Source organism: Lindgomyces ingoldianus (genome assembly GCF_010093535.1).
Source record: "Lindgomyces ingoldianus strain ATCC 200398 unplaced genomic scaffold BDR25scaffold_11, whole genome shotgun sequence".
Lineage (NCBI taxonomy): Eukaryota > Fungi > Ascomycota > Dothideomycetes > Pleosporales > Lindgomycetaceae > Lindgomyces > Lindgomyces ingoldianus.
Window position 1 is genome coordinate 1,215,848 of NW_022985172.1, and position 24,745 is coordinate 1,240,592.

The 24,745-nt window shown below is 51.9% G+C and overlaps 8 protein-coding genes across 8 annotated transcripts; 3 read left to right on the forward strand and 5 right to left on the reverse strand.

Moving 5' to 3' along the window:
- Nucleotides 1–82: 82 nt before the first annotated feature.
- On the reverse strand, nucleotides 83–1,972 carry BDR25DRAFT_284052 (uncharacterized protein). Its single transcript, XM_033688093.1, has 3 exons — nucleotides 1,517–1,972; nucleotides 1,371–1,463; nucleotides 83–1,316 (listed from the first exon to the last, which is right to left on the reverse strand). The coding sequence occupies exons 1-3, from the start codon at nucleotides 1,736–1,738 to the stop codon at nucleotides 156–158; spliced, it is 1,476 nt and encodes a 491-aa protein (XP_033549399.1). The 5' UTR covers nucleotides 1,739–1,972; the 3' UTR covers nucleotides 83–155.
- Nucleotides 1,973–2,477: 505 nt separating this feature from the next.
- On the reverse strand, nucleotides 2,478–3,695 carry BDR25DRAFT_302694 (uncharacterized protein). Its single transcript, XM_033689850.1, has 2 exons — nucleotides 2,889–3,695; nucleotides 2,478–2,763 (listed from the first exon to the last, which is right to left on the reverse strand). The coding sequence occupies exons 1-2, from the start codon at nucleotides 3,504–3,506 to the stop codon at nucleotides 2,620–2,622; spliced, it is 762 nt and encodes a 253-aa protein (XP_033549400.1). The 5' UTR covers nucleotides 3,507–3,695; the 3' UTR covers nucleotides 2,478–2,619.
- Nucleotides 3,696–4,598: 903 nt separating this feature from the next.
- Nucleotides 4,599–7,793, reverse strand: BDR25DRAFT_284060 (uncharacterized protein; the record flags this gene model as incomplete). Its single annotated transcript, XM_033688095.1, has 3 exons — nucleotides 7,584–7,793; nucleotides 4,939–7,428; nucleotides 4,599–4,889 (listed from the first exon to the last, which is right to left on the reverse strand). Exons 1-3 carry the CDS (start codon nucleotides 7,587–7,589, stop codon nucleotides 4,599–4,601), a joined length of 2,787 nt encoding a protein of 928 aa, XP_033549401.1. The 5' UTR covers nucleotides 7,590–7,793.
- A 786-nt stretch (nucleotides 7,794–8,579) lies between these two features.
- Nucleotides 8,580–10,881, reverse strand: BDR25DRAFT_258988 (mitochondrial Rho GTPase). Its single transcript, XM_033686561.1, has 3 exons — nucleotides 10,736–10,881; nucleotides 8,961–10,678; nucleotides 8,580–8,911 (listed from the first exon to the last, which is right to left on the reverse strand). The coding sequence occupies exons 1-3, from the start codon at nucleotides 10,743–10,745 to the stop codon at nucleotides 8,756–8,758; spliced, it is 1,884 nt and encodes a 627-aa protein (XP_033549402.1). The 5' UTR covers nucleotides 10,746–10,881; the 3' UTR covers nucleotides 8,580–8,755.
- A 374-nt stretch (nucleotides 10,882–11,255) lies between these two features.
- On the forward strand, nucleotides 11,256–14,249 carry BDR25DRAFT_302697 (WD40 repeat-like protein). The gene is made up of 9 exons (XM_033689851.1): nucleotides 11,256–11,436; nucleotides 11,535–11,665; nucleotides 11,727–12,277; nucleotides 12,334–12,501; nucleotides 12,555–12,913; nucleotides 12,961–13,246; nucleotides 13,308–13,493; nucleotides 13,556–13,631; nucleotides 13,801–14,249. Exons 1-9 carry the CDS (start codon nucleotides 11,432–11,434, stop codon nucleotides 13,902–13,904), a joined length of 1,866 nt encoding a protein of 621 aa, XP_033549403.1. The 5' UTR covers nucleotides 11,256–11,431; the 3' UTR covers nucleotides 13,905–14,249.
- Nucleotides 14,250–15,049: 800 nt separating this feature from the next.
- On the forward strand, nucleotides 15,050–16,979 carry BDR25DRAFT_313071 (uncharacterized protein; the record flags this gene model as incomplete). Its single annotated transcript, XM_033691355.1, has 4 exons — nucleotides 15,050–15,105; nucleotides 15,176–15,319; nucleotides 15,379–15,703; nucleotides 15,756–16,979. The coding sequence occupies 4 exons, from the start codon at nucleotides 15,050–15,052 to the stop codon at nucleotides 16,977–16,979; spliced, it is 1,749 nt and encodes a 582-aa protein (XP_033549404.1).
- A 1,710-nt stretch (nucleotides 16,980–18,689) lies between these two features.
- On the reverse strand, nucleotides 18,690–21,578 carry BDR25DRAFT_333355 (Pkinase-domain-containing protein; the record flags this gene model as incomplete). Its single annotated transcript, XM_033692831.1, has 8 exons — nucleotides 18,690–19,586; nucleotides 19,635–19,946; nucleotides 19,999–20,075; nucleotides 20,237–20,240; nucleotides 20,489–20,678; nucleotides 20,727–20,890; nucleotides 20,943–21,457; nucleotides 21,542–21,578. 8 exons carry the CDS (start codon nucleotides 21,576–21,578, stop codon nucleotides 18,690–18,692), a joined length of 2,196 nt encoding a protein of 731 aa, XP_033549405.1.
- Nucleotides 21,579–21,947: 369 nt separating this feature from the next.
- Nucleotides 21,948–23,549, forward strand: BDR25DRAFT_284076 (uncharacterized protein). Its single transcript, XM_033688096.1, has 2 exons — nucleotides 21,948–22,292; nucleotides 22,417–23,549. Exons 1-2 carry the CDS (start codon nucleotides 22,010–22,012, stop codon nucleotides 23,151–23,153), a joined length of 1,020 nt encoding a protein of 339 aa, XP_033549406.1. The 5' UTR covers nucleotides 21,948–22,009; the 3' UTR covers nucleotides 23,154–23,549.
- The last annotated feature ends 1,196 nt before the right edge of the window (nucleotides 23,550–24,745 follow it).

A 24,745-nucleotide genomic window follows, 5' to 3' on the forward strand; every position in this document is an offset into this window, starting at 1 on the left:
ACTGTAGCTGTAGGAGCATTAAACTATGAGATCAGATATGCGGCAGAGGTATCATCGACTTGAAAGATAAACGAAAGCACCTTCATATCTCTAGATCCTCTTCTAATGAATTCAAACCTCTTCAGTGGCTCTCTTTTTCTAGGACTCTCTACCATTCAATACTTTCCAGGCTCGCCCTCCACTCCTGAAGCTGGCGCCGCAGAAGCAGGTGCCGCACTTGCAGGTGTAGTCCCAGCCGTCTGCGCGCTCGCTGGACTCGTGGTATTCTGTTTCTCTAGTCCCTGTGTCTGCAATGGTGTAGGTTGTTTCACACTCGCACTCGGGCTTAAGTTTTCTTGTGGACTATTGTTGCCTGTTGCTGGACTGGTTGGCACAGAACTTTCAGGTGCCTCTCCAGAAACTTGCCCCGCCGCCTGTCTTATGAGCTCCCACCACTGGTTCGCGTTTTGTGTGGTATGTGCTTTGAATTGAAGTTCGTGGGACATGCTGAATTTGTTGCCAACTTTGCCTTTGGAGACATCTTTCCCTTTTACATTGAATTTCTGGCCGTTACAACCGCCAACGATGCAATCGGGGAGGTATAGGGACATATCCGGCACGGGGTCTCTAGCGAAGTCGTCATCTGTCTTGTATTCATGGAGGAATTTGGAAGGCGTGACAACGTAGTAATTAGTGTCATAGCTACGCATGACCTTGCCCTTACGTTCGAGGGAGCCTGCAATGAGGGGTTGCGTGGCGCGGTGGTTTTGGTTAGGGAAGTGGATGTTGGTGACGCTTCGGGCGGGTGCAGAGGGGTCGATCAGGATGTTGTTGTTTCGCTGGATGAAGCCATTCCATTCAAAGTCGAGGGGAATACGCTGAGCGGTACCAACCATATCTCCGTACATGACCTTTGTTTGTTCGGCCTGCGTGTTGACGATTTGCATGAATTGACCCATGCCATGCTGGATTGTCTGGATGATGTGTGCTTCAAATTGAGCAAAGCTGTTTTGCACACTGATTAGATCTTGTCTATTGTTGTTCTCCTCTTGGATCTGCTTGTTTAGACGATGCATAACACCGCGCTGGAGGACGTAGGGGTCATCGGCCGCCGACATCTTACCGCCATGGCTGTCGAAAGCTGCGGTATGCTGGCCTAACGTTTCGATATGCTTCTGGGTATGAGCACGTGCCTTGTCGACAGCCTTGCTGCCTTTACCGGCGCCTTTCGTAAGTTCCTTGGTCTTGTTCTTGATTTCAGAGTGAAGGCGCTCAAAGATTGGGAGAATAGAGCCCTTCAAAGCCTTGGCGGTATCGTAGTGGGAGTTAGAGATTCCCTACAAAATGTGGTTAGAGACATTGTCAGTTTTGAATGAGATGAAACGGCGTACTTGGGTGTTGGACCTGATATTCTCAAACATGCCCGCAATACCGCCAAGCGATTGATCGAAGTGGTGGCCCTCTTTCAGGGGATTTGATACAGTCTGCTCATATATTAGCTTTGCCTTACATGCTCAGGCTTGTTGACGCCTCTCACCTTAAGCACCTTTTCATACTCCTTTCCATGCGCATGATTCGTCTTCTCTGTGGCCGTAATGTAATCCGATAGATACCCGACGGCGTGCTTCCATGCCTGGAGGCGTTCCTGAAAGAGCTTCGTAACCTCACTAGTATCCTCTCCTGGGATAGCGTCCTCCTCACTCCCATTAGTAAAAGTCCGCGAAGGGAGCGCGCTCGTCGCAGAGGTTGGCGTCGTCATCTTGCCTTATAATTTCCCAATAGAAGTAAAAAAATTAAATGTCGTAGGCCGAGTTGATGTTGTGGATCGTAGGTCGAATGGGTGCAGTGGAGCTCATGAAACGTGAACCTTGAAAGAGGGGCACTCGAATGATACCAATGTGCGGCGTGACAATTTCGCTAGACTTGTGGGCGAAAAACAGAAGGGTCAGTGAAGTGCAGTAGAAAAATTAGCGGGCTATCGCGCGCAAAATATTAATTTATGCTCTGGATCTTGAACTCGTTCACTTCACGTCGCCAAAACCCCGATATTTACGCATTAGGCAAGGAAAGGAGTTGATCCGATCTACGTCATCGATGATCTTCGCAGGGTCTGCTCCGGCTGATGTCAGTGGCTGGCTTGAGTGGCTGAGCAGTAAAATTAATGGAGATGAATTCCACGATTTAGACACGTTGATTTGCCATCGAGAAGGACGAGAGATATAGTCTATGTTTTCGGAATTTGGTTGCTCGATCAAGCATGGTGCTGGATTTGCTTGTGGTGTGGGAAAGGTTGAGATCAGTCCGGCCTGGGATTCACCCACACAGCCTGAGCTAAAAGCATGAATTCCACTGTAGCAGAGCCCGTCTTCTGCTACAACCAACACGCTTGGCATGTGGAAAAGAGAAAAGCAAATCTTACTCTACCAATGACCTGAATATGGCGGGGGTATATCAGGACAAAATATCCATCATCTTGGTATGCAGTTGTTTCTGGCCAGTCGGGGTACTGATTAAATCTATTCTACCAAATTCCCACAGTAGGTTCGAATAAGTTGTGGTGTACATACCCAAGATATTGGGAAAGGGAAAAATGTTGCTTCTATGGTGTCGCTTTTTAAGCCTACGGGCTACTAAGTGCAGCTATAGCAATTCACTCTCCTCCGGCGGCGGGCCCTTCCTAACCATCCACTCCAACTCGATCGCTTGCTCCTCAGTTACCAACTCTCTAAATCTTTCTAGTGTCAAGAAATCATGATCCGAGTATTCAAAGCCTGGAATCACAGTCTAATCTACTTATTAGCATAACCTTCCTTTTGTCTTCTCCCTTTCTAATTTTCAATTTCTTTCATCTCAATTCCAGAAGAAGAAGAAGAAGAAGAAGAAGAAGAAGGCATATCATTGCCACTCACCTCACTAATCAATAATCCCTCCCCCTCTCCTCCATCTTTCTCCCCCAACATCAAAAACGTTCCCTTATATTTCCCACCCTCCACGACCCAACAGGCCCTCTCTCCCCTCTCAACATTATGACCCACAACAAACGTCTCAACTCTCTTCTTCCCCTCCACCTCCCCCTTAACATCCATCTCATCGGCATGAATTAAAACATACCTCCCACGCCCTTTAATCAACGTATGCACCGTCCTCCCCTTATTCCTGTGAAAGGCACCTAACGGAGACCGTGGGGTGAGGAGGTAGAAAATGGACGTCGATGCATTCCTCATCAAATCATCCCCGGATCTCGGGACTAGTGTTGTTCTTCCTGGGGCGATGTCGTCGGAGTCAGGGGGCGTGGGGGTCCATAATTGATTAGGGGGGGAGGACAAGAGGAAGGGATTTGGGATGATGAGGGGGTTGCGGTCGATTTCAGCGAAGTAGCCGCCTTCGATGTGTTTTTGTAGGTTTAGCGAGTTTATAAGGGAGGTTGTGGATGGGGATTCTGGTTGTTCTGCGGAAGATGTGTCGGGAGCATAGTGGGGTGTTAGGGGGGGGATGGAAGATTCTATTGATGATGAGGATTTGGGCATTTCGATTTGAATGATCTAGGAGGCGAGTGTGCAGGCACACACGTACGAACGTACGAACGAACGAATGAACGAACGAAACGTAGGGATAGGAGAAACCGGGAATGGAACAGAGCAGTAAGCTGTGGGCTGACCTATTTCTCTGTTTATATATTTATGCGAGCACACCGCGTAGCAATGGACCGCAGAAACGTGTAAGCATAGCGTACCCTTCTCACACAATTTTCGTCCGTATAAAGGAAAGGGGCACTGTGCGTGTGAGAGATTAGAGCCCTAGCTTCCGCGATAAGCCGTAGACGTATCTGACTCAAAGTGATGATAAAGCAATAATAGCGGACCGGGGTCAACCCACCGACACTCCTTGTGAGTTGGGTGCAGGGCGATGGCTCTGCACTTGATGTACAGTACGCATCTCACTCCTACCTGAGAAATATACAAGTAACGCAAGTAGATGTAGACATAATGCAGGTACACACGCGCCTGTGTCCGGCAACGCTATCTTCGCATTTGAATAAACTACATTAGATCTTAGGTTCTAGCCTGGTCATTATCGACAACCTTGGCATCTCATCCCCACCTACAAACCAGTTTGAGCGCCGCCTATATAATTGGTCCTCGAAATTGCATTCGTCCATCACTCTGAACATACATCGGCACTCATCTGTCTCCGCTATGCGCCTTGCAAACTCCTTCAAGGCCGACCCGAGGGTGATACTCCTAGCAAAACAACAGAACCCCAAAATGAAACAGTAGATGATGCGAAGCCAAGCAGAAAAGGAAGTATGGAATGAAAGGGCTTATATGATACAGGAAAGTGTTATAGGTATGAGTGAGTTGGTGAGCGGTGTGGATACGGACTGAAGGTCCGAAGCGGTCACCTTCCCTGTTCGACCTAAAAGCGTAGAGGAGGCCTCGAAGCTGGATACGAGAACTGTAATCCTTCTGCGCAACCTCTGCTTCTCACGTCCGGGTGTATGCATGCACTCCACCCCTCATATTTTACATGTACACCCCACCGAGTCCTGAAACGCACCATGAGATATGGGAACCCTCAAATCCAACATTTGACGAACTGATTCACAAAGTATCTTTCTATCACCACATATCATCATCCTTGCTACTTTGATCCGAGTCATCGTACCCGTAATATGATGGCTGTGAGCTGCTTTGGGGGTTCCCGTAACTTTTACCACTAGCAACGCTATATTGGCCATTTGATTGACCATAGGAGGAATGATGCGAGTCGCGAGGTTGCTGGGTATGTTGTGAAGCGCGGGAGTCGGGCCGATGCTGGGGATCTTCTTGGTGTGAAGGCTCAGGATTGGTAGGCTCTGTCTGGTTGTGGCTAGGTTGGCTGCTGCCTTTTTCTGACTGTTCCTGCTGCTGCTGGACATGTTAGCTGATTCCCAGGATTTCAAAAACCGAGCTCGCCTACCTGCTGATATCTTTGATATTGAGTGAACTCGTCCGGCTGATCCTTCTTTTGTTGCGCGGCTTGGTGTTGCGACTTTTGTGCTTGTTTCGAATTTCCAATCTGGATCTGTGGATGCATCTGCTGCACCTTGGCGAGGTACGAGTACATGAAATTACTCAATAGCACCTGAGAGTACAGCTCCCGTCGTGGATTCGCAAGCTTAATGTGCGCCATGCGGTAAATAGCCCGCTCTTCCAGGATCGAGAATCGAGTCCAATTGTAGTCGATATCAGGCTTAAGAATTCGAGGTGGTGGCTCCGGAGATAGGCCTCGCATGGAGCTCCCCTTCTTGTGGGATGACTCTTTCTCTGCTTTCTTCTTGCTACCGCCGAAGATGGAGGAAAACAATCCAGACTCCTTCTCTTTTTTAGAGTCACCACCCGATGATTTCCTGCTGCTTTCCTTCTTGCGTTCCTCCTCGAGTTTGAGAGTCTCTCGATCTAGAACCAAACTTTCCCGGCCACGGTTACCGTCTATTGAACTTTGCAGCACATCGAGCCTAGTATTGTCATGCCCCTTTTCCTGAGTCTTGCTCAATTTGTTCTTCACTTTCTTGGCCAACTCTTTCTCTCTCTCCTCCTTGTCTTTCTTCTCGCGCTCTTTCTCTTTATCGTCGCCACCCAACAGCCAGCCCCAGCTAGTTTTCCTTGAACCGCCCTCAGAACCATCTTTCCTGTCTTTCGTTTTCTTGTCAGACTTCCTGTCTTCGGCGAGATTGGGAATAATAGATAAATTGTCTGTTCTGGTGCTGTTGCCCGGGAGAGGCGATGGATGAGCTATTAGGTCGTCAAAGGTTTGAGCCGGCTTGATCGGAGAGCCCTGCCGTTGCATATTTTGCCTTGGAGATTGTCGTTGGTGAGGCTGGGATTGATTTTGGGCCCGAGGGGGAGTAGGTTGATGTTGGGCGTTAGACGGAGGTGGTCCTCTTGAAGAGTTCCGTTCTGGTAGTTGGATTTGAGATTGCCTCGGGGGCTCTTGGGGTGGAGGGGTCTCAATGATTTGCGGAACTTGCTGAGGTTTGTAGCCAGGAAGCGGTGCTGTCGTCCGGCCATTGGACGCAATACGGGAATGGAATGGCTTCGCCGGGTAGGAGGTTGGACGTTCTTCTGGGTCAGGGGTGTTAGAGTCTCGCATAGACACATCTTCTGCTGAGGTTGGTCTCTGAAGGCTGATAGGTGGTGACCGTTTCCGATGCGGGCGTGAGAAATTCTCTGGCGCGTCTGATCGAGGATGGATGGGCTCGGACTGCACCCTAGTGAGACCAAAGTTTGATAAATTGGGCTCCTTGGGGTGAGTGGGAGAGGTTGCCGGTGATTCCTCGGTGTCTGTTTCGGCCTGCCTTGCGACCACCCTCCTTGAAAATGGCACACGCTCGCCCTTCCGTATGCTTCCACGCCGATAATTGGTCCTAGTGGATCTTTTCAACGTTCCTAGTCCTGCTGGCTGAACTGGGAGAATTGGCATGTCTTCCCCTATTGGCATCTCACCGTCTGCAGAGCCAGGCCTTCGAGAAGCATCAATGCTCATGCGCCTCATTAACGTGGCCGGATCTTCAACCATATGCTCTAGTTCTTGGAGATTGGAAAGTCCTCCATTAGGTTTGCTAGCGCCTGATCTTTGCCTCTCCAGCCTCTCAGCGCCATCGCGGTATCCGTTTGGACCATCGATCTGCCTAGAAAGCATGGACTTCTTCCTCCGCAAGCCTCCCACAGACCCTTGGCGGCCGAGAGCGCCATCCGGTGACAATGTATCCGAGTCGCCGGACCGACGCCTAATCTTATCAACCTTCTCCTCGATGAAAGTTTTGAACTCTTTCGGTGCCAGCTCTGGGTGTAATCGCGCCGGAACCCAGAAGAGTTTCGAGGGGTCCTCATCTTCGGAGAAGTGCTGCGGAGCAACCGTGGGGATGCCAAAGGTCTTGAAGGAAGGAAGGTCGGGGTCAGACGCATGAACGTCCATGGACATGCGCCGTATTGCCTGCAGATTGCTCAATTCCTGTGCCACGGCCGCCGGGCTCGATTCGTAGTCGATGTCATTGAGCGGGAACTGCTGCGTGGCCGTGTCAGAACTTGTTCGGGATAACGTAGGTGACAAAGGCCCGTTCGGGCTGCTCTGTCCAAAAGAAGACTTTCTCGACGGTATGTTAAGGGAGCCATTGGGGCTGGATGCGGTGGGTGACCGTTCGCTCGACATTGCGGCGCGCAGGGGGGATTTCGGCGGAGCGACGGGGAAGGTGTCAAAGGGAGACTTCGGCGGCTCAATGTTGTCGCCCATCGGGGAACTGATGAAGCTTAAGGGCCGTGAATTCCGCTTTGCAGTGTAGTGATCGTCGCCATACATGTCACCAATGGCCTCGGTCACATGGTGATTATCATCACTTATTGATATTTGGGGGGCGTGGCCACGTCGACTCTGGTATACTCGCTCGAGCTCTCGTGCTCGGGTGGAGGCCTGCAGTGCAGGAGACGTGGTTAGCATCGCGAGTTACAACTTCGAAACTGCGCGAGGGGAGTGGGTGGCCGGGGGGGAGGAGATGATGTAGGAAATACGGGGTAGCGGGGGGGCCCCGAGCGGCATGAAAGCCTCCCAGGTGAATGTGCACTCACCTCCATTGTTGCGGGTCGTCTCGAGAGATGCGGAGATGCGTTGTGGCGACCGAGCCTGCTTCCGTGGCAGCACTAATGAGGGAACCGAGCTGATCATCGAAGGACGAGGCGGGCGGCAGCGGAACGAAGGGAGTGCGGAGGATCAAAGGATAAGAATATCATGTCCTGCCCAGGTCCCAGGAGGCGGGATATCAAGTGAAGGCTGTGAATGGCGTGCCTTTGGTGAGCACCGAAGCACAGAGCACGGAGGGTCGTGACCCAGGGCCTTTCGCTAAAGCCGACGCCGAGAAACGCCCAACCACAACCGCCAGTCGAGAGCAGAGAGCGGACAGCCAGAGGGACTGCCAGCCGACGAGAGCGGGTGCGCGTAGCTGGGAAGGCGACACGGCTGCTTTCCAAGTTTTCTGCACCTCGAGCCACCCCCTCCTTTCTGTGTGCATCCCTGCGCCCGCAAAACCAGAGCAGAAAATACGGATACAGACCCTCCAAGCCAGGATGTCGGTGGTCACGTATGGATCTGGCTTCCACGCGCCAAATCGCTGCTCTTCATCTCCCCCCGTTGCAAAAATAGCCAGCGTTCGGCCCCACAAACACGTCTCGTTCACTCACGCGTTGGACGCCGCACCGAAGCAACGATGGACCCTAGGGCTGTCATCTGCATCAAGCACATTCTCAACGCCCAAACTACTTGTCGTGGTCCGCCCCTGGTGTTCCGCTATAGAGTCGAATATAAGAGTATAAGCGCCTGTCCCAAAGCAGGAGTAGCATGTCCGAATTCGATAGAGGCGCCAGGGGTGCATCCAGGCGCGCCAGCGTTAATCGGCAGGAGCTCCTTGGCTTAAGGGGGCACAAAAGCCACCAAACACTCCTGAACTGACATCACTGCTTATAAACATCCAGCGCTTTGCAGGACGCTTCCTTGAACCATGGGCGAGTATTTACTCCTGAGTGACTTTGTTATCCGGTTACATCTACCTGCATCTAGACAGAGAGTCGCTTTTGTCTGCTTCGCATTCATGCACACGAAGAGGAGGATATATTATTTATTACACACTACTATCAATATCTGACTTGCTGCAGGAATGGCGAGACCCCGCCGTCTTTCGCCGATGCGCGCCGGGTCGCGTGTCTTGTCACTATCGCTGTCTATGAGAGGGGAGCCCTGTCGTGAATCATGATGAAGTTGAGATGTTGCGCTTCCAAATGAAACCAACGGATGCTGCTGCGCACACTATTGCGCCCAGCGCCAGGTACATGTTGAGAGAGTCATAAGGTTCCTCCTCTTGTTTGGGGAAGGCGGTTGAAGGGTAGGTGGCACATTCTGCTAGCTGCGCGGATGGTCAGCTTGGGTTAGGAGTGGATAGACGGTGTACGTACGTGAACGAACAGTTCCGATATGCTACCCCAAGTCGCACTGACGTGTAGTGGTGCTGCCATATTGAGTGCACTTGTGTACTCGTCAGGCTGTTGTTCACATCTCTGCATAGTCTTGTCCTGGTCCGCTTTCAAGGCCGTGTAGACAGCAGGGAGGTCGTCGAGATGGGGATATTTCCTCCTCAACTCGACAATGTGCGCGAAGCTGTCCGGTTCGCTGGAGTCATAGGTGTAGCAGAGGAGATCGCAAGCATCCAATTTAGCCTGGTTCTCCAGGATAGCTGGCTCCAGTTCCCCAAGCTCCTCGAGGATCAGGTAGCACTGCTTGCCTCCCTTTAGTTCAACGCTGTTGACTGCAGCGCGAGGCTTGATTGTCGGATGGTACGTGTGTATGAAGGGCCGTTGCAGGAAAGCCGATAACAGGGCGCTCTTCCCGCTTCCACTGGCGCCCAGGACGTAGCACAGGAACACGGTGCGTTCTACCCTGCCCGGACGGTTCCGTCGTTTCCGAGCTTTCGTGACCTTGAGAGCAGTTGTTGTACCGCCTCGATCGGCGCTCTCGAAGCCGAGGTATGCTAGGTACTCGAGCGTTGTCTTTGGCTCCTCGAACGTCGTCATGCTCCATTGCGCAAGCCAGCCCTGAAGGGTGATGTGTCCAGCCTCGTTCCGCACGGTGCAAGATGGGAAGGCAGAGTCTACCCAAGACGGCGGAATTCCGGGAGTAGGTGCAAACAATGCAGCAAGCTCGGAGTTGTTTAATCCACCATCATTATCCTTATCGAACAGCAAGAAGAGGTCGACGAAAAATCTGTATCCGGCTGGACTCAGTTCGGCCGAGGAATATTGAGGGACGTCAAATTTGGGCCGTAAGAACGTGTCTCGAAGGCTGAGGCTGTCGGTGTACTGAAACTTCCTAAGAATGATCCAGATTGTCTCATGGCGGCCCTTTTCAGCGAAGATCTTGTTCAGCAACAGGAAACCCTTTTCATCCATCCCTCTGTCGCTGACAGAACCAGGCATGAATCGCTGAATCGACCGTTTGATGTTTGAGAGGTCGTCATCTGCTAGCGGTTTGTCAAAGCATTTGAGTTGGAAGTCGTGGATTTCCTGGTCATTCCAGTAACCGTCCTTGTCTTTGTCGCAGAGGTGGAACACCCGCTGTAAAGCAGACACGGCGGCGGGTTTTAGCGCCGCTTCCTTGGAGTCATATAGAGGAGCTATGGGGTGGGTGACGGCCTTCTGGCATAGAAAGAAAACTTCATTGATGTTGTGGTGTTCCTTAGCGCTTGTGCGGATGCAGGAGTCGATTTCCTTGAATTCGTTCATGACCGGCAGCATCTCGTCCACCACCACCTGGGATGTAGTTCCATTCGACTGCAGATCCGACTTGTTTGCACAGAGCACTACGGGCACGTTCACTCCGAGGGAGCGAAAGTACGGCATCCAGAACAGCGCCACGCGCTCATAGCTATAATGGTCCGAGTATACTAGTAATATGGCATTCGACTTCCGAAGCTCTTTCCGCAGCGCATGGCGTTCATGCGGCAGTGCAGAGGTATCGACGATGATGGTCGTGACATTGTCCGGCGTGCCGAGGGTTGGTGGGAGGGTTACCTGCGGAAGGACGGGTTGGATCTTGGTGGTGACAAAGACATCCTTGACGAGGGAGGTGATGATAGAGCTTTTGCCTACTCCTTCATCGCCGCATATGCAAATTCGGACTGCGGACTGTGAGCGATGCTGAACACGAAGGAAGCGACGGAGGAGCGCAGTCATACCAGTGGCCATAGCGAGGATGCATGCTTAGAGGCACATTTCCAGCAGCATGTGTGTCAGCAACGATGATTCCAAGGCTCTACCCAGATGTTTCAAGCGCAGCACGGTGGGCTCCCTCCGGTGATGGTCCGCTGTTTGCGAGGCGGGGAGGTGCGAACGATGAAGCAGCAGGAGCCATTGACGAACTGTGAAATGCTTGGCGCACGTGGGGTTAGCAAGGTTGTTCTCTCTCGATGCGCCCCACCAGATTGGCCGCTGGATCTGTGAATGAGCTAATGATGCCTTCCCTCAGGCCTGGGATATCCAGCGCGGGCCTCATGCGTCCGCTATCTCCGTCGCAGCTTGGACTCCAAGCAGCGCTGCTTGCATTTGTGCGAAGAGCCTCGAGTGTTGGCCGTTGGCAGGCATCCAGTGCTACAAGCGGCCCCCCGAGCTAGCCTCTGCACTCTCTCCAGGAGCATCGGTTGATGTTCCCGGAGGCGCTTCCTTCGCCGGCCCTGCTCCCTTCATCGCGCACACATAACTACCCATCCCTCGCCTGCCCTTCTGGACCCCCGTCCATTCACTGACCCGTTGTCCTGGAATCCCCCAATGTCCTCAGTGCCCTGTTAGCCGGCCTTGCCATCTGGCCGTGACATGCACAAGAGGGTTGCTCGTTGATTGCGTCTCGTCTCGCAGCATATTGCACCGCATCTGCCATGTTGTGAGTATCCCACTTCTGCTGACCGCCCTCCCCACACACCCAATCACACTCCAGTCATGCCACTTCTGCACGCCGAAGCCTGACTGACATGTCCCCAGCGTACTCCCTCCTCCGCCGAGATATCCTGCGGGTGGCTACCCAGGCGCGCCTGGTGGAGGGCCACTTATCGAAACAAACAATACTCTCACTCACCCCACGGGACCCGAGCACCAATTGGTCGTCGGAGAAGGTATTCTCCCCTCATTCACATCCATGCTGCTCGCAGTCTTCTCACTTCAGGACCATGATAGGCACGTATGTGCTCAGAGACGACCTCCATCTAGCTACGCCGCCACCGCACCCGTCTGAAGCCCCCGTCCACAACCCGAACCCGCTCGCCACAACCGTATCGCCGCCCACCGCGGGGACCAAGCTCTCTGTCGTCGTCATTGCACCACGCCAACAATCCTACCAGCGGTTATACCGCCTCGACACTACAAACAGTACTCGGTCGCAGGTGCCCCCGAGTATCCAAGAGAGCCCGCACGAGACAAACAGCCAGGCTAGTGATGCCGGCTCTCACAGTGCAAATGGGGTGACGCCATTTGAAGGACTTCATGCGCCTGCCTTTGGGGAGGGGAATCCCCTGTTGTCGATAGTGAACGGAAAAGACGCTAAAGACCCGCTAAAGCGGCGGAAGCCCAAGAGTAACATTGTCAAAAGCAATTCTAGCTTCGTATCGAGGGTTATTCCCCACGAAGCTTTGTCAAAACGCTTACAGGAGCACAACCCAAATGGCCTGTACGCCTTCGCCAACGTTAATAGGGCGCTACAATGGCTAGACCTTTCCTCCCCTACGAAGGTTGCTTCATCCTTGACTCTTGACTCCATGCAGCACAAGTCTAATATGTGGTGCAGGAAGAGCACATGACCAAGATTCTATTCACCAAGGCACATGCCCTTTGCCATGATGTGAACCTAGTCACAAGGGGGCCAAACCATATAGATATGATAATGGGCTTCTCCACTGGCGATATAATATGGTATGAGCCTATGTCACAAAAATATGTCCGCATCAATAAGAATGTAGGTGAATCCGGGACGTGATGGTGAGTAGTTGACTCGGCTAATCACACCAGGGAGTGATAAATGGAACTGCCGTATCAGATATTCGATGGCTACCTAACAGTGAGAATCTCTTCCTCGCAGCTCATATGGACGGGAGTCTGGTCGTCTATGACAAGGAGAAGGAGGATGCACTCTTTGTTGCTGAGGATCAAGCAGCGACTGGGGAAGTCGCTCCAAATGAGAAGGAGCGGAAGGCGGCACTTGCGGTGAAGAAATCAGTGAACTCGAAAAACCAAAAGACTAATCCTGTGTCGTACTGGAAGACGTCGAACTCGAAGATTAATGCTTTCGCCTTTTCCCCAGACTGCCGACATGTGGCTGTTGTCTCAGAGGATGGCTCGTTCAGGATAATCGATTTTCTCAGCGAACAGTAAGTGCGTCTACACAGCCATCAGATCCGACGCTTACCTGCAGCAGATTACTGCATCTCTATACGAGCTATTATGGGGGCATGATCTGCGTCTGTTGGTCGCCCGATGGCAGGTATATTGTTACTGGTGGCCAAGACGATCTGGTGTCCATTTGGGCGCTCGAAGACAGCATGCTCGTGGCGCGGTGTCAGGGACATAACTCGTGGGTTACGGCAGTGGCTTTTGATCCTTGGCGGTGTGACGAGCGCAATTATCGGATTGGTAGTGTAGGAGAAGATTGCCGGTTGTTACTTTGGGACTTCAGCGTCGGAATGCTTCATCGGCCCCGAGCGGTAGGTCGCCATTTCCCCCTGTGTCGGAAGAGGAAAGAATGCTGACTAGTCTGGAATGGAGGCATCGGTGAGACAGCAGCGCGGCAGCATCACCTCAGCCACGCTGAAGATGCAGAAGAGCCGAGCTGATGGCTCCACAACCCGGCTCCGATCCAATTCGAATCTCACAACGGCGAGCTTGGATGAGGATGAGATTGTGCATCCGGTCGAACCCCGGGCGCGCACGGCGATTCTGCCCCCTGTTATGGTAAGAGGTTCCTAGAAGATATTCCCTTAGGCATTGGGTTGCTGACGGAAAGAATCTCGCAGGCGAAGAAGGCCGACGACCATCCTCTGTGCTGGCTTGGGTTTGAGGAGGATTGTATCATTACATCGTGTAGTAACGGTGAGTGCAGAAAATTTTCTAGTGTTCTAGAATTAAGCCTAGTTTGGGCCGATAAGATTAAGCATGTGCCATGAGCTTAAGCGCAGGAACACCCGCCTGGCGTAGTACAAGAAGACAGCCCGGTCAAAGCGCTGATGGAACTGATAACTGATAACGGCGATATCTGCAGGTCATATCCGCACCTGGGATCGACCCAAGGAGGGTGCTGGGAGCGATGATGACGAGCCCTCGACGACGTCTACAAGCGCGAGTGCACCGGCTAGCAGCGCATAGTGGAGGGAGGAGGTACTTGGGACGGGGGTACTTGGTGCCAGCGGGCACTGGTGTTCGCAAAGATGCGGTCAGAAGAAACAAGTTTCTCGTCGCATTCCTGGTGACTGGGATCGGCCTGTCTAATCCGGAATGTTCCGACTCACATGGACACTGCACTTGTCATCCAGCCCTACGCTGACTTACATGTGTCCATCTCTGTAGCATACAACAAGGCAGTGCCGTTTGGTGGTTGCGGACTGCAAGTGTCCAGCGGACAGCCTCAAGCGGCACTGGCGCAGTAGATAGAAAGGAGATGTGCGTCGTTTGAGATAGGACCAGCAGTCCAAACAAGGTGCGGCGGCGGAACATCGGGCGAGCGACATCGCTGAGCCGTGAGGATCCACATGCACATGCTGCATCAGTGCGGCAATCGGATATAACTCCTCAACCACGAGCAGCCGTGCATCTTCTTGGTATCCGCATTAATTCCCGCCTCGGCCCGAGCATGAGGCATCGATATTTCACCTGCAGTGCATTTCACTGCTAGGCGACGACGAGGCTGTCGTGTCACGGAGAATTTGGCGCAGTCCAACGGTGATCCATATCGGATTGCCGTATCCAGCGCCGGGACTCGGGACAACAACGCTGCGATTGCATCAGTCGACCAGGACGATAATGTGCATCACGCTATCACGCCGTTCGCTGGTGTGCTATCGGTAGACATTCTTTGTGCCGCTGAATCCTGCCCTCTCTCAAAGAAAAATCTTAGACCCGCAGAAGCCACTAGCTAGCCGCAATCATGACGGCCCATCAGGCGCCTTGTGAGTCCGCAGTCCCTGGCCCTTCTGGCGTACATCCCACGCGACTACTATATTTTCCCTGGTTGTTCAGCTGCGAAGGCGTCGAATGACCGTGCCTCCCACTCCGCTCTGCTGCATCTCGCCCTAGACAGCCTACAGCCTTCTCTTTCACTCAAACAAGCGTCAGCCCTCAGCCACCTCTCACCCCATCCCACACCCCAGACCGGCCAGAATTGCGAAGCCGAACGCCAAAGGCGCGCTCTGGCTTCCACTCGTTCTGCGGTACATATACCCAGCCGGGTGTGCCGCCTTTCCAGGCCTGCGATGCTCTTGTTCTTTTGGAGTGCTTGTTAGTTCTTTGCAACCATGCCCCGATCCGGAGGAGTCTTTGGCGGGAACTCGAAGCCGGTCCTGGAGATCAAGTACGGAACACCTTCATATTACTCACTGCGGCCTAAGAAGTAAAGTATGAAAGGCTGACTTCCTGTCCAGGCCGCATTCGCCGTTCGTCGTCTTCTATGGAGAGCCGTCCGAGTCACAAAATGCCGAGCTCACGGGAAAGCTCGTCCTCACTAACCCGGAGTCAATGTCCGTCAGGAGTATCAAGATGACCTTGTCAGGGATGCGGAAAGTCTCGTAGGTACTCCTTCACCCACGAGAGAATTGAGCGTGCCAGCTGACCGTGTCCTGCACAGATGGAGCACGACCACCACCGTAACACCGCAGCCAATTCTCTCCAAGCGCACTTTCCACCGGGAAGACCTCAATCTGTTCCCCGCTGACGGTTCCAAGAATAAGGCCCACAAGATCAACGCTGGCGTGCATGAGTGGGACTTCAAGTTCAAGATGCCTAGTACACTAGAGGAGAGCGTTGAGGGATTGGGAACCAATTGGATTGTGTACAACCTCAGTGCAACAGTGGACCGAGGCTACATAAGCAAGCAGCTCTGCGCTACCCAGCACATTCGAGTCATCAGGACATTGGGCCGCGATCTCATGGAGACCGTGCCCATGGAACAGGTATGCTATATATTGCTTTCTCTAGGGGACACCCTCCTAACGTGCAATTTAGATTAACGAGGACATTTGGGCTTCCAAGTTGGCCTACAAGATCACCGTGCCACAGAAAAATTATATTGTTGGGACCACAGTAACGGCAGACTTCGTCCTGATACCCCTGCGCAAAGGAGTGGAAATATCGACCATCAAAATGGAGCTCATAGAGTCGCGGCAGCTATTTTCGGACTACGCTGGACGCCGAATAAGCCATCAGCACGATATGGTCGTCGCCCAGGTTGAGGGTCATATGCCCCCTAACTCCGCACACATAGTTCCGAGTGGTGTCGAAGATGCCGACCAGCTGTTTGATGAATCACACCGATTTTCAATGAGTCTGGATCTCCCCAAATCGTTGAAAAATTGCAGACAGTCTGTGGATACCGAGTACATTCGACTCTCCCATAAGCTCCGACTGTACGTCAATTTGCACAACCCAGAAGGACACACGAGTCAGCTCTTGGTCAAGAACCATTTGCATCTCTTTATCTCGCCGAATCTGCCGCCAAACGAAGATCAGAGTGTTGTGGTTGATCACAACATTATTGCTTCGGCAGCAATGCGCGATGAGGTCAATCAGAACGCACCCCCAACGTACGGTCTGCACCAGCTAGACGAGCTCTACAACGACATCGACCCCAGCGGTTTCATGACTCCTGGTGCGCGCGGTAGCTTAGGAAACAGTGGTGCAAATACACCATTTTATGCGCATAGTCGATCGGGTTCAGCAGAAGATCTGGCTTCACTAGACGCCGTAGCACATGAAAACGGCGAAGGTGCCTCAGCAACAGTGCTCCACTCTCGACTACACAACCTCAGCATGAACGAAAGCAGTCGATCCACACGGCTCGCTGCAAATCGGCATCACTCGTCCGGCGGAAGCACACCGCACAGCGGGACAGACGAAGCATACCGCCACGCTCTATCATCCCAGAGTCATTTTTCTAGTGCCGACGACTTCCAGCCTGAATATGACATGGAAGCGTTAGCGCGGACCCCATCTTACAACACTGCTGTACGGACTCCAGCTCGGACTCCCATTTCAGAAGACTTGCCCACGTACGAGATTGCAACCTCCAGGCCATCAAGCCCGGCCAGGACTGCTAGAAGTGGACTGACGACTCCATCACCAGCGCGAAGCCTAGACACCCTAACGGAAGAAACAGAGAGAAATACGCAGATGAACTCGAGGAGAGCAAGTCCGCGGCCGAGCCCACGGATGAGTGACGAAGGAAGGTAATTAGCCCCTCCAGCTTCGACAGAGCCCTTTCTTTTCCATTCCACCCCATTTCTATTTTCCCCCCAACCCACAGATTTTCACTCCTTTTTCCCTTCCGTTGCGGCATTCTTAGCAGAACCCACGGCTTAGTCCTTCTTCCCGGCGTCAGTCTTAGATCAGATTCTTCGTCGTCATCTACTAGCATCACATCCGCGCCCTTACCTTCCATCACACAAACACCACCGGCATGCCCACCGCAAGAACCTTGCCAGAGCACCAGCTCTACATCTACAGGTTCTAAACGATCGCCACTTCTCCTTCATCATCGAACCGAACAGAGGGATACGCTTCATCCTGTTTCTGCACTCAGACGTGCTTTGCTTGGGACGAGGAGGAAGAGTATTAGCTGAAGCTGAATCATCGGCTGCTCGCTTTGCAGCCAGGTTTTCATTTTCTCTTTATGAGGCGTTCTTTGGATTGGTGATTATAGTGCGGGATGCACCGGGGGGCTTTTCCAAGCATTTGTTATGCGCAGCATAAGCAAAACGTCACGGCCGAATTATTAGAAGAATGATTGCGATTGCATTAATCAAATGAGCAATGGGATAGTAGTAATATTGGGCGGTATCAGTCAGTTAGATTGGGAATCACGAATTCGTCCGTGAATTGGACCGAAAAGAAGTGAAATTCACATATCTTTTGTGGAGCAGCACAGCAGCGTGCAGGACAGAAGGAAACTAGTGGACTATTGGAGTGAATTGGATTGTATCACTATAGTAGATACCCCCTCATCATCGATAACCTATCAATGAAAGCAGACAGAAGTGGTTAACTCGGGAATTCATTTGTTTTGGCTGTTCAATTATCCTGAGCACTTGCTTGAATTTTAGACCGTACAACAATCATCAATCATCAGTTATCAAGAAGTGGGTGCAACCGGCACCTTGGAGAAATTCCCCCTCCACATGTTCAACAATGATACACCACATGCAGAAATTTGAACCTCGATTGCTTTGAAACGAATTGCATGTGAATCCCTCCACGTCAGCGCAAACGAGGTGATTCACGATCTGGAAGAGAGATCTCACGATGTCTCTCCACGAGTGCCACATGCTCGCACTTGTTCCCCAAATGAACTTCTCACTCGTGTTTCAGCTGTCACTAGCTCCACATACCCCCTTCAGCTGTGCTGAGTCACGTGTGCTGCTACTAATTGCACCCCAATACATATTTACATACATTCCGCATTTCCCGTATCCAGCACGGAAGCTCCAACGATGCTTAGCCAGGTCACCAGTCTGCATGCGTCAGTGGTACTGTAGTCATACCTCAGCCTTACCACATCTCTGTGCTGGATGTTTACTGTTGGAGGCTGCGACCGGGGTACGTGGCTCTCGTACCCCGGTCCTTCCGCCTGCTTCCGCTTCGTTGGATGCTGATCGACGACCGGGCCCGCGGGGATGGGCATTGCGCCGCGTTGGGAAGCGGGCTGTGTGCAATGAGTCGTGCGGCGTGCGTGGGGTGTTGGCGCATGAGGGCTCGGTTGCGGGTGTCGGGTGTTGATGGCGTCTTTGCGGGCCGACTTGGGTGCCGGCTTGGAATTTTGTTCACCGGTGTGTGTAGGTGGTTGTGGTAGAGCAGAGCATGTGAGGACGAGGTGTAAGCGAAGCGAAGTGTTCGCTGTCTCGTACGAGGGGGAATTTGAACGGGGTCCCGGCAATCCCCAGTTCATTAATGCTCGAACAAGAATCCAGCAGCGAGTTCGACATTTCCATCTGTTGCATTCAGTGCGGCAATCGCTTCTTGTTTCGAGAATCCTAGAACGACGAGATTGTTGACAGTTTCTTCAGGCCAAGGCGCAGGTGCGTCAGGGAGTGTCGTAACCATCTGTCGAATCTGGTCCGGGGTGACGTTGAATTGGGGCCGCGAGGTTTGCGGATAGGGAGGATTTTCGACGCGGAGTATACGCCCAAGAGCTGCCACCCATCCCGCTTGGACGGTCTCGTTGTTGAGGTCTAGCGATGCAACTTCCACAATATCTTGGTCGTGGTCACCCGAGTTGAAGTACTCCCACCCCATGACCCCACCGAACCCCTTTCCTACATTCTTGTATTTATCGCGCAGTCTCCCAAGCACATCTCTCAGTTTCCCTATCCCAACGTGGCCAGCCCCATTCCCGGGATTGGTGACGACCCCCATGACAATCTTCTCTGGCTTCCAGCCCGCTGCAATGATGGCTTCGTACCATTGCGTAGAACTTGCATCTCCCCATCCACAATAGAACTGCGTATTATACCACGAGATCTCCCGGCCAGCAACACTACACTCTAACTCCGGATAACTAAACCCACTCAAATGCGGTAGTGTCGGGTGCAGTGGATTTGGACGGGGTCCGCCCGCCAGCACCGGTCTCGGCGGCCTCAAGTGTGCCGGAATATTCGGATCCGGGATCAAGGCTGTCGCAACGGGTGCCATTGTGATTAGAAACTCTGGCCCAAAGTCCGATCTTAGTCTGTGGACGAGCCGCGTAGCCGTGTGCAAGGGAACTTCTTCTTCGACGTCGAGGTCCAGTCCGTCGAGCTTGTATGTCGAGATGAAGGAATGCAGGGGTGTGTAGTATGCGTCGAACTGTCCGTCCATTAGCCAACACCGCCGACACACTTCGATCTCACATACCGCGTCCTCGGGGCCTGTTAATCTTTCATAGGATCCCTTGGCGGCACCGCCTAGCATGCCCAGGACCTTGATTCCGGAGCCTTGGAGCCATTTGACTTCGCTCCAGAGGGTGGTGAAGCGTGCGTCGGAGGGGGGGTGGTCGTTGAGGGTGAGGTTGGAGGGGTCGGAGTTCAGATGGATAGCCGCGATGATTACGTGAGTGACGCCGGTATTGTTGGTAATGAGAGGCAGGAGAGAGTGGTAGTTGCCGGCAGAATCATGGAACGTTTGCGCGTAGACAATAACACGTGGACCTTGGTTCGGCAAGAGAAACTTTGGGGGTAGAGGAGGCATTGGGAAAGTGTTGGGTTGTTGAAGTTCGGACGGAGGGGAGCTTCATGGGAAACACCTGCTGTGCCCCACGCACGTTGGACAAGGTAGTGGGGGCCGACGTGGGGGTTGCTGATTGGCAGCGTCATCTATTTGCAGCACCAGAAGCGTTGTATGTTCCACTCATCGGTAAAGAACATAATACGACATGTATACACAAGACAATCGATTGCCCGAATGGCCCTCTAACCCCGAAGTCCCAATGGATGTCGAAAAAGCACATATGAAATCACCAGGCTATGAATTGCCATGAACGCCGACACTGCTGTTCACAAGTGTCCTGTCCCAGCCCTCCCTTTGATGCCAACACTTCCCAAAACAAAGGAAAAGGTCTAGCACTAGACAGTAGCGAGTGAATCCACATCTCATCTGCGCTAGATGTACTCACTTTAAACTCTATTGCCGTGGTTTCGTCCCCAGGGACTCGGGAACTAATAGCCATTACCATAAATGCCATTGATCCCGGTAAAGTAGGGATGTTGGACGGCCTGCTTCGCGGAGATTCGCCCAGCCGGATCGTACACAAGAAGGGCCTCGAGAAGATCCAGGCCCAGGTCATCTAGCGTGGTTACGGTATTTGCAACATCTGTTCGCTGCCACTTGGGAAATGAAGGCTTGAAGTCGGGGAAGGAGGTCACCCCAGGCCAGTCCCCCTCCGTTGGCGTCCCGAGAATGCTATCGTTTGTTAGCGCCGTCCTTGCTAGACACTGTAGGATCACATACCGGAAAATCTTGAATATCTCGTCAATTTCCGAGTCCCCGGGGAATAAAGGCTTGCGCGTGCACATCTCCGCAAAGATACACCCCACAGACCACATATCGACGCCAGTGGAGTACTGCCTACCACCAAGCAAGATCTCGGGAGCACGGTACCATAGCGTGACAACCTGTAGGATATCAGCCAAAGCCCTAAACATGCCGATACGTTCTAGTGCTCACCTCATGAGTATACGTCCTCAATGGCACACCAAACGCCCTCGCCAAGCCGAAGTCAGCCAGCTTGAGATTGCCTTCCTTATCGATTAAGAGATTTTGCGGCTTTAAATCGCGGTGAAGGACCCGGTGAGCATGACAGTACCGGATGCCCTGGCACAGTTGCGTCATGAATTTCTTGACCATGTCCGGACCTAGGCCCAGGGTCGACAAGGCGGGACCGGATCCCTCGGGCAAAGCCTTTCCGCGGCCACCCTGACTGACTGGGAGAGCCTCCATGTACTTCTTGAGGTCGAGATCGAGATATTCGAAGACAAGGTAAAGCTTATGACCATCGGCATGGACAATGTTGAACAGGCGGACAATGTTCGAGTCGTTCATTTCCTTAAGGAGGGAGATCTCACGGATGGCAGTTGAGGGGACACCTTCGTCTTCAGCTTCAAGGCGAATCTTCTTCAGGGCGACGATTCGGTGGTCTTTAGTCGTGAGATCTCGAGCCTTGTACACAACGCCATATGTACCTGTACCCTAGCATCAGTACTGTTCACAATGTGGCTTGGCAGCTATTTTGGAGAGCGAAGAGAAAGAGGAATGGGTCGCCTTACCCTCTCCAATCTTCTCCATCTTCTGGTAGTTTTCCATGGTGACTGTTGGTGGGAGAAGGCAAGGGGGTGAAGGGAAAGGTGCACTCGACTAGCGCTGCTCCGGAAACACGACTCGGTCGAGACGAGGATACAGGAAGAATTGAAAGGTCCTATGGATCTTGACCAACTTGAACAACGAGTGAGGGACCTTATATAGTCCTGCTGGTTAGTATCTGCTCCTGCGGTGGAGTGTTGGGCGGGGGACGAGTCGGCGGTGTCAATGTTGTGCATGAAAACATCGGCGCACGGAGCAGATCCCCGGCCCAGCGCGAATTGGGCCAAGCGCCACAACGCGACCTTAGTCAGCGCCACCCGCGATCTCATGATGCAGTCCCACCACCGGCGTCTGAAAATCAACACTCCATCAGATCTTTTGTCGCCGTGAGAGTTCAGGTCACAAGTGAACTATTCTACTATTTTGAACTAGGCATGATCCAGCCAGGGCAGCTCGACCCGTATCAGCGCCCACCGGACAATATTCGAAATGTCTACAAGAAGTACCAGAAGATGAAGCCCAAAGATCTAGAAAAAGACCCCAATATCCTGGACATTGGAATAGGGCCATCAGCGGCTCAGTGGAATGGCCTCTCTATCATAGCAGAGTTTGAGCCCTCGCGATTGGAGCGTGTTTTCCAATCCTTTGCCAGCCCCACTCAAGGTCACACATATTTTGATGCATCTGTCCCAATATACGAGCACAAGGACATACCAGGTAATAACACCTCCCTTCCTCTGAGTATAGCGGCGGTAGGAATCTTGCACTCTTCATCATCCCAAGGCTTAGTCTCATCAACTTTCCAATTGTACCTGCACAGGCATAGTCTGATCTATTGTAGGTCTTCAAATCATTCCTTCTCTTCTCCCCCCCGAAGTACAGGTCATGCTTCTCTCTAAGCTCCTCCATAGAGACCTTTCCAATCCAGCACATTTGACGAACATTCACACGCACTATAAAATCACCTATCCCCCTGAATCTTCATTCTTCTCCCACTCTCAAAAATCCTCCAATTTTGCCGCTACCCCTCTGGAACCTTCTGTTCATCGTCCTCTTACGGTTGCACAGCTCTTGACTCGCAAGGTGCGATGGATGACTCTTGGTGGGCAATATGACTGGACCAAGAAGCGTTATCCAGACTCAGTGCCCCCCGTATTCCCCTCCGATATTAAGGAACTTCTAGAGGGTATCTTTACGGATACTAAGGCAGAGGCTGCAATAGTGAATCTCTATTCGCCAGGCGATACACTCAGTATGCACCGCGATGTTGCAGAGGAATGTGACAGGGGCCTAATCAGCCTGAGTCTTGGTTGCGAAGCTGTCTTTGTCGTCGGAGCCACGAGCAAGGAAGGCCAAGAAAGAATCTTAACACTAAGATTGCGATCTGGGAGTGCGGTATACATGAGTGGGAAATCTCGCTTTGCTTGGCATGGGGTGCCGCAGATTGTTCCGAATACCTGTCCACGTTATCTCCAGGACTGGCCAGCAGATGATGCGACTGGACAGTATGAGGAGTGGAGGGGTTGGATGAGCGGGAAACGGGTGAATGTCAATGTAAGGCAAATGTGGGAATCATAGCGAAGAGCTGCATACGCTGTACAATTCCCCAAGGAGACTTTATACAAGCGTATATGTGGCAGGCACATCCATACACTAATACGTGCCCACAAAGCTTAATTTACCTCAATCGGGAATCCTTCCGCCACAAAGACAAGCCTTTTAGTGCTGGAATCAATGGCAAACCTTAAATACCTGGAGGGTTTCCAGAACAGGAAGGTTAATAGGGACAATATAGCTTAAATATTGAAGCATCGCTTGAAGCAGAAGAGACCCAGCTTTGTTTCACATCGTTCCGGGGATGAATCTTTGTAATGCCTCGCACATTCCTTGGCATGGGGTGGAGTCGGGACGTACCTATCCATGGCGATATACTTCACGAAAGAACTCCTTCCTTAACGTAACCTCCACTCCGATGTAAGAAACACCTGGTGTGCTGAAACGCACCCTAGGTACTCTGAACTTTAAGCATGTTAGGATTCATGCACACATTATCTTTTTATGTTGTTATGTTCAATATACCCTATAGCCCCTCTGTCGTACTTAGCACCCTTCCTCACTGAAAATTACCCCGGTATGGCCGTCCTATTGCTTAATATCCGGAGAGTGCGCGTTGATGCCGTAATGGAAAAGTCTCCGATACACTAGCATCACTATCTTTTGTCACTTTTTGTAACCAGGCCAAGCCACTAGCTACTTGTCCCTGTGCCCTCGCTATGTGCCATGGCTGCCTCTAGAGGCTCCATATCAATACAACACATTTCCGCCGCACCCCACCAGGCTTACACTTTTGAAATATATAAAAGGAGTTTATCTAAGTCATAGAATCTTATCATATATAGTGCTAGGAATTTATGATCAATAATGTGCGGAGTGTAGGAGGTAAATTCTCCATGCGAGTTTCAAATAAATTCAACAGTTCGTCGCATTATACTATCCTTATGCAACCATTAATTCATTTAACAAGTTTACGGCTCTTCGTCGTCTAACATCTCTTGGATGGTGGGAGCATAGGTCGGACCCGCAATTTGAGGGTACCACAGCTCCGCACACTTGAATTGCAACAACACAAAAGGGCTCCATCTTGGATAGCATTCTTTTGCACGTGATCTACGGATTAGCGTGGGGATATGGGTCCTGAGTCACACTATTAACTTATTCAGAACTAGCGCCTGCCTTGTGAAGACTAGCACTATTTTAGATGCTATATATTCACCTTAGAACTCCTTCCCGCTCCTCAGAACTTACACTACTACTCATCTACATAATTTTGGCTCTCACCACCTAATTAACGCTTCGCCTCTTTTCTCTATCAAGCAGCTCTATGCGTGCAATACTTCCCATCACCCTTCTGCTGAGGCTAGTCACATTGGTTGTGGCTGGCTTTGATGAAATTTTTCATAAAGGCGGAGATAACTGACTACCGCGTGAATGCAATCAGGAATGACCTTTTCAAGGAGGATATTTCATATGATGCTAGTTTCCCATGAATTTGGAATATCTCGTTCAGTGATTGCCGCAATTAATACCGCACATACTAATGGGAAGTCAAATCCCGTCAGTCTCTTCTTGACTATGCAGAGCCCTCGCCCCCCGTATTTCGAGATTTCTGG

Excerpts from the sequence above, each read along its gene's own strand:
- BDR25DRAFT_284052 (XM_033688093.1), bottom strand. The coding sequence starts at position 1,738 with ATGACGACGCCAACCTCTGCGACGAGCGCGCTCCCTTCGCGGACTTTT. Across the intron at positions 1,464-1,516 it reads AGTATGAAAAGGTGCTTAAG|ACTGTATCAAATCCCCTGAA; the intron begins GTGAGAGGCGTC and ends ATATATGAGCAG. Across the intron at positions 1,317-1,370 it reads ATATCAGGTCCAACACCCAA|GGAATCTCTAACTCCCACTA; the intron begins GTACGCCGTTTC and ends CACATTTTGTAG.
- BDR25DRAFT_302694 (XM_033689850.1), bottom strand. The coding sequence starts at position 3,506 with ATGCCCAAATCCTCATCATCAATAGAATCTTCCATCCCCCCCCTAACA. Across the intron at positions 2,764-2,888 it reads AGGGATTATTGATTAGTGAG|ACTGTGATTCCAGGCTTTGA; the intron begins GTGAGTGGCAAT and ends TAAGTAGATTAG.
- BDR25DRAFT_258988 (XM_033686561.1), bottom strand. Across the intron at positions 8,912-8,960 it reads TATCGGAACTGTTCGTTCAC|CTAGCAGAATGTGCCACCTA; the intron begins GTACGTACACCG and ends CCATCCGCGCAG.
- BDR25DRAFT_302697 (XM_033689851.1), top strand. Across the intron at positions 12,278-12,333 it reads ACCTTTCCTCCCCTACGAAG|GAAGAGCACATGACCAAGAT; the intron begins GTTGCTTCATCC and ends TATGTGGTGCAG. Across the intron at positions 13,632-13,800 it reads CATTACATCGTGTAGTAACG|GTCATATCCGCACCTGGGAT; the intron begins GTGAGTGCAGAA and ends CGATATCTGCAG.
- BDR25DRAFT_284076 (XM_033688096.1), top strand. The coding sequence starts at position 22,010 with ATGATCCAGCCAGGGCAGCTCGACCCGTATCAGCGCCCACCGGACAAT. Across the intron at positions 22,293-22,416 it reads CGAGCACAAGGACATACCAG|GTCTTCAAATCATTCCTTCT; the intron begins GTAATAACACCT and ends GATCTATTGTAG.